This window comes from Sinocyclocheilus rhinocerous, unplaced genomic scaffold, assembly GCF_001515625.1.
Source record: "Sinocyclocheilus rhinocerous isolate Xijiao unplaced genomic scaffold, SAMN03320098_v1.1 scaffold892, whole genome shotgun sequence".
In the NCBI taxonomy this organism is placed as follows: Eukaryota; Metazoa; Chordata; class Actinopteri; order Cypriniformes; family Cyprinidae; genus Sinocyclocheilus; species Sinocyclocheilus rhinocerous.
Window position 1 is genome coordinate 462,827 of NW_015642825.1, and position 7,156 is coordinate 469,982.

A 7,156-nucleotide genomic window follows, 5' to 3' on the forward strand; every position below is an offset into this window, starting at 1 on the left:
TAATTATAACTAGTTATGATTAATTATTCATATTTCCCCATGAGCTGATTCGCTACAACAGGCTTTCTGTTGTAACATCGCACAAGGTAAATAAGGGTGACATCTAGTGGAGAAGACTAATGATAAGATTCACATTAATCAGATCTTGTTTTAAATGTGTGCTGAAATAAATACTGGAAAAGATCAATTCGCGGCTTTTGAGAATCGATATCGAATCGAAGTCATTTAAAAAAACGATTAATCGAAAAATCGAAATTTTTTTTGCCCAGCCCTAGTTATTATGGACTGGTATTTTTATAAAAAGTAAAACATTTTTAATAATGAATTTATTACAAACAAGCAGCTTTTGGCTTCTCAAGACATTAACTGATGGACTGGAGTGGTGTGGATTACTTGTGGATTATTGTGATGTTTTTATCAGCTGTTTGGATTCTGACGGCACCCATTCACTGCAGAGGATCCATTGCTGAGCAAGTGATGCAATGCTACATTTCTCCAAATCTGATGAAGAAACAAACTCATCTACATCTTGGATGGCCTGAGGGTCAGTACATTTCACAACAGACGATAAACGTTCTGTTTATAATGAGTGCACGCTGCCGATTTGTTGTCTACCGCTGCTCTTCTGGGTGGATTTTGATTGACTGTCCATGTTTTTATAGTTCATCAGCTAGAAAAAAAAAGGTTCTGAAAGTGATTCCAAAAATAGTTGTGGTGTGAACTATTCTCATAGAATTAGAATGATTATTTAACACTTTACAGTTATCGTTATCGTTATCGTTATCATTATAGTTTCCATGGTGCGAGCGTGTCTTTAAACTGCCAGAGAGATTATTAAAGCAAATGGCCTGTTAAATGAGATACATACTCATTGATGACCAGGTCTGGCGCGAAACACAGCATGTTTCCATTACACTGCTGGTATGACCTCCAGCCTAGTCCAAAGGACATGAGGAAGAGCCAGGAACACTGCAGGAGGGTCATCTGATCATCCAGGTGAAGGTTCCTAAACCCTAAAAAGAGCAAAATGGAGTTTTTAGTACATGCTGCGGCTGAAGATCTTCCACATGGCTTTTTAAAGATGTCACTCAACTTTTTTATTTTATTTTATTTTTTTACAAAATGAGATTTAAGACCAATTATAAATGAGGTGGTGTCCTTTTATTATTTCTCAGACAAAATGCTGCACATTGAAATGTCAAATAACAAAACTAAATAAAAAATTTAATGGAATCCCAAATCAAATAAATAATACAAATAAAATAAATATCTTCATATAACCAAACTAAGGTTTTGCCTGTGCTCTTTCCATTTAAAATTAGAGGCAAGCACAGCATTTTAATCACGATCCAAACAAAGATGTTGCAAACATGCAGCAGGAGCAGTTTTTGATTTAAATTAGATTGTATAATTTAAAGCAAAAACAGAATGGTCTCACTTCAGCTTTTGAAAATACACTACATAAAATACATTTTACGCAGATTCGCTCTCTTACAGCAGGTGGCGCTTATGGACCAGCAGCTATACATCGTTTCCTCAGTTACCGCTGTAAACAAAGCAGTGCTCAGCTTATAAACACTGCTTTAATATGCATTATGCAGAGGCAGGATGAAAAGAAAATACATTTAAACTTTTCTGAAGACAGTCAGTTCCCCTCAGAGATACACTCATATAAACCCCCACCCTCAACTGTCTCGCGATTTATTTTAACATTTCATACTTTTATCAGCTTGCGGTGCATCATTACATCCCTAGTCTCAAGTTGTACCTGGCAGAGCTTTGGCCCATTTGACCGCAGAGATGACCTGCCGGCCGCCCAGACTGTTCAGAGTGGTCATAAGGCGGGTGGAGGTGTCAGGGATGGTGCTGTCGTATCCGGCGTAGATGGTGTCCGGCTCGATGGCCTTTAGCAGTGACAGCATGGTGGGCACCACCTGGGGCATGGGTTTGGGCACCAGTGCCCGAGGCTCAGGCAGCGGAGGAAGATTGTGCTCTGGAATTGACGGCTGCTGGATTACCTTGCCGGGATGACGCCCCTTCTTGGTTTTACGGGCTGAGCGGTGAATGAGCAAAGTTTACGACAGTCAGTTTTCAAACTTCATGCATTTCCCTTGATTGAATTTAAGTTTTGTTATACATCTAAACTGACATGTGGGGACACACTGGTGTAATTATGTAACAAGTGCAACATTTCGTGTTACCCTCTAGGTTCATGCCTGCCATGAGGCATTTGCGGTAACGACAGGCAGGGCAGTTCTTCCGGCGGATTTTGTCAATGATGCAATCGTTCCGTCCAGCGCACAGGTAATTGTGTTGCCCTATGAGAATCAAGAATAGTGTGGATTAGACCGGATGCCTCAGGAGTCCCTCATCATGCACAGCTCCACATGAGCTGTCAAAAACTGTCCTGAAACCAACTGCATTGTTTTTAATTGCTATTTTTTAAATGCAGAGCCGTAGTTCGTATAGTTCAAATATATGCACTTAAAATACACACGGATTACAGTGTTTCCCCTGCCATTATATTAGGGGGGCGGCTCGCCCCCCCAACGGCACCCCCCGCCCCCCTTGAAGGTCAAGTTAATTTTATTTAATTATATTTTCTCTATAGCGCCAGATCACAACAGAAGTAATTTAAAGTTACCTTTCCTATAGAACAGGTAATTTAACCATTAAAAAGGAGTCCAGAAAAAAAAAACGGAAGCCCCCCCCCAAAGCCGTAAACCTAGGGGAAACACTGGATTAGCTGTAAAATCCTATTCATGTTATCTGTCTGCGTTAGAGTGATATTATCAGAACACATTTTCTCTGTCAGGCACAGATGCATTTCAACACCCACAGAATAAAAAGCATTTTGACCAATGAAAGACTCCGTACGAGTCGTTCGAAATAGACATGCAGTGAGAAAGTCAGGTCACACTAGAAGGACGTGTCTCTAAATCTACCTAATCAGGTAAAGAAAGAGAGGCAAATAATCACATTTTAGTTACTAGCAAAAAACACTTGCTTCGCGCCTGGCGTCACATTGTGCCACGTGTATGATAGGGCCCAAAATGTGTCAGAACTTTCTCACCTTCAACTGCTCTCTTAAAGAAGACTTTACAGCTTCCGCAGGTGAGGACTCCATAATGGCAGCCTGAAGCTTCATCAGAGCACACGAGACAGCTCTTGTGTGTGCCGGACTTCCCGGCAGCTGAGGATGTGGCGGTGCGGTCTTCAGGTCTGAAAACACACAAACACAGGGATGCGTGTATATTAGCTAACAGGAATAATACCGTTTAAAGATTTTGAATAATGAATTAATATGGTTCAGCAGGAATGGCAAGAACTAACCATCAGCACACATTCTCTTTTATCTTCATCTTTTTACTAACATAGTAATATACAGTGGTGTGAAAAAGTGTTGGCCCCCTTCCTGATTTCTTATTTTTTTGCATGTTTGTCACACTAGTTTCAGCCCGCTCCTATGCCAATGCAATAATTATGCAACATGAGAATGAGGAAGCGAGACTGGCCACCAGGGGGCGACGGCTGAACGACGGCCTAAACGTTAGCACTGCTCCACCTCCACACTGAGCCACATTTGCAACGCCTACACATGCATTCAGCGTGAGAGAAAGACTATGAGTAGAGAATATGAGTAGGGCTTCACAGTGTTGTAGACGCATGCAAATCTATCAAGTGAAGCTGAGCGAAAAGGAGGAGAGGACAGTTGCATATCCTCTTTAGACAACATGTTTCCCTCTAACAGATAGCAAATGCCAGACAAACAGCTGTCATATCAATATGATTTTCAGTCTAAATTTTAAACCTTTAAACGTTGCGGGCTATAAGTACATGGAAACATAGCTATGTAGTTTTGGATTTTGTTTTCCCTTAATAATAAAAACCTTCATTTAAAAACTGCACGTTGTGTTCACTTGTGTTATCTTTTACTAATATTTAAATTTGTTTGATGATCTGAAACATTAAAGTGTGACAAACATGCAAAAAAATAAGAAATCAGGAAGGGGGCAAACACTTTTTCACACCACTGTAAGTAGTTTCAGCCCGCTCCTATGCCAATGCAATAATTATGCAACATGAGAATGAGGATGCGAGACTGGCCACCAGGGGGCGACGGCTGAACGACGGCCTAAACGTTTAGCACTGCTCCACCTCCACACTGAGCCACATTTGCAACGCCTACACATGCATTCAGCGTGAGAGAAAGACTATGAGTAGAGAATATGAGTAGGGCTTCACAGTGTTGTAGACGCATGCAAATCTATCAAGTGAAGCTGAGCGAAAAGGAGGAGAGGACAGTTGCATATCCTCTTTAGACAACATGTTTCCCTCTAACAGATAGCAAATGCCAGACAAACAGCTGTCATATCAATATGATTTTCAGTCTAAATTTTAAACCTTTAAACGTTGCGGGCTATAAGTACATGGAAACATAGCTATGAGTCAACTGGTAGAGATTTTGCTGTATCATTTGTAATAAAGTAAATACATTTGCATGACTATCAGCAGACAGGACTGCTTTACTGTATTCACAAGCGAGGGAAACAAAGAAACATGATTTAATATTAGTTTTTACTTCATATTAATTTTATCTAGTGTTTATTGTCACAGCATGCATTTTATTGCCCTTTAAAACTAAAAACACAAAATATTTTTTTTATAAAGACCTGTAAAAGAAGCAACCTGTTCATGCACGCTTGAAGTTTTAATAGCATCTTGTCATACCTTTCAAGCTCAACCTGATCTCTATCACCTAGTAAACATTTTAATAATAGTTTTAGTCATAATTGTCTGTTCCAGGGCTTTTCAACAGTTGGCCCGCAGGCCAAATGTGGCCCTGAGATTAGAAGAGCACTGCTCTATTCAGTGAGCGAGAGCATTATGCATCAGAAAACAGAACAGCTGTGTCAAACACCACCACCTGTAACAGAAATGATGAGAGGATGTAGGTCTATTAGGGTGGAACTAGGGCTGCAACAAACAAATTGATTAAACTAAAGATTATTAGAATGATTAACTGACTAATCATCGCTTATTTCACTGATTAATCAGTAGGCTCTGATCGATTATTCCACTTTTGCAAATTGTTAAAATACTCATATTCTATACATATTCATATAGAGCTGCCTTATAGCAGAAAATCAAGTTGTAATTCTAACTGAAAGTGACACTGACACTATTTTTTCATGTTTAATACTGTAATGCTGCTTGCTTTATAGCAGTCTATTGCATAAAGCGTCATATAAATAAACGTGAATTAACTTTACTGTAGTGCCAATTGCAGAGCTGGTGCAAGAAAAAACCCACTTTAATATTTATAAAAGTTATGATATTTTGATTAAAACTTTTGAGGTCATTTTTTAAATGAGACATGCATGGATTATTTTTTCACAATAAGATCTATGACATGCATTTAGAAAATAGATGAGGTGGATTTTCTTTTCATGTCGACTTTAAATATAAATCGGCCTGTGTTTGCAATGAAGAGGAATTTGAGTTTGAAAATGAAGAGATACCCGTGGCTAAAATCCCACTCTCTTTATTTTCTGTTTACTTATTTATAGACTGCATTTGATGGCCACAAAAGCACGTGACTTCCTCCACATTACATATCCATCTGCTAGTGATGTATCGATCTCTACAGTGGGCTGAAAATCTCACATTCAGTTTGGTTACGGGGCAACATTTTAGTTGTCAGATGCTAGATTAGTCTATTTGTTGTAATAGCTTCATTATACCTTAAAAGGCACATAATGACATTTTGCAAAAGGTTGTGGGTTTTAATCATCACCTTTATGACAGAAATGCCTAATTTGTGGCTGAAGTCTTCAGTCTCCCAGGATCGGAGAGCAAAAGCAGCAATAAAAAAAAGGAAATAGCACCTACCCTGAGGAGAACCACATGAAAACAGAAAGAGGAAGTTGAGCATGCCATCGCTGTGTCTGATATTTTTGCCTTGCCATAAGACACAGCCTCATGAATAAGGCAGCAAGTACAAACACACTGCATTTTACACATCAATTCTTAAAATAAAACTAAATTGTTCCATGAATATATAATCACAACACGAGAAGCTCTTTCTTTCCTTTTTGCACAGATGACTCACCATGTTTATAAAAAAAGGAAAATGTGGGTCACATTTACTTTCCAACCAGTCTAACCACACTGGTTTGCTCAACCCGAAATACAGTTACATTATCTGCATTCTTCTCAATGGAAATGTCACAGGGTTCAGACAGTAATCATTAGTGCACAATGAGGTAAATAGAGAGGAAAAAGACATTTTATAAATACTATTACACAGGCAAGTGTGCTGTAGTATATGAATATTAGCAGATTCAGCACGGCTGTCACATGATTTCAGTGTTTCCCACAGACTTACACTCTACTTGTGGTGGCACTTCCCCCATTGGGAGGGGGGGTTGTTTTGTTTTGTATTATAATCAGGGCTCGACATTAACGCTTCTCCGCTTGTCCGGGACAAGTGAATGTTTTGGACAGGCAAGTAAAAGAGAAATTTACTTGCCCAATCGGACAAGTAACTTGAAAATGTCAATACCAAAAACAATAATAACTGCCTTTATTTGTGATATAGCCTTAGTTATAGGGGTGTGTGATATATATCGTTTGCGAGAATATCGTAATTGTTGTTTAACGATGTGTGATTTGACATTATCAAGTATATTGCAAAAATCAACCATTACACACCTACAGAGTGCACGCATATATTAGGCCTACATAACGAAGTCTAGCTGTGCGTTCACACCGCCGCCGTCGAGAGCGTCAAAGTGGCCGGAAGTCATTCATTTTCAATGTGGGCCGGCGTCGAGCAGCGGCGCGGCGCGACTTGGACGTTGAGGGCGTCGAGGAGAGTTGAAATCAGGTCAACTTTATGGTAATGAGCTATGACGCGGTTCGGCGGCATCTGGCGGCAACCAATCGGAATGTAGAAGTCCAACGCTTTAGAGGATTCCAGAGAACCCAGTCCTGTAAACTTTGGTTCCGACCACATTAGTTCCCAAGCAAAATGGAGAGGTTGATTATTGCTTTTTTTTTATTTTTTTTATTGCAGAGAACGGAAACATACAAAGAATAAGCATACATCACATAATATCAACCACAAAAATAAAATGGAAACAAATCACAAAAA

At 39.5% G+C, this 7,156-nt stretch overlaps 1 protein-coding gene across 5 annotated transcripts in view; it reads right to left on the reverse strand.

Moving 5' to 3' along the window:
* LOC107756696 (glucocorticoid receptor-like) overlaps positions 1-7,156 on the reverse strand; it is a 30,811-nt gene that overhangs the window by 4,062 nt on the left and 19,593 nt on the right. For all 5 annotated transcript variants that reach the window (XM_016573900.1, XM_016573897.1, XM_016573899.1 and 2 more), the window contains exons 3-6: positions 3,074-3,222; positions 2,202-2,318; positions 1,769-2,053; positions 869-1,013 (exon numbers count right to left, since the gene is read on the reverse strand). In XM_016573900.1, coding sequence (XP_016429386.1) covers positions 869-1,013; positions 1,769-2,053; positions 2,202-2,318; positions 3,074-3,222 — 696 coding nt within the window. The remainder of the gene's footprint in view (positions 1-868; positions 1,014-1,768; positions 2,054-2,201; positions 2,319-3,073; positions 3,223-7,156) is intronic.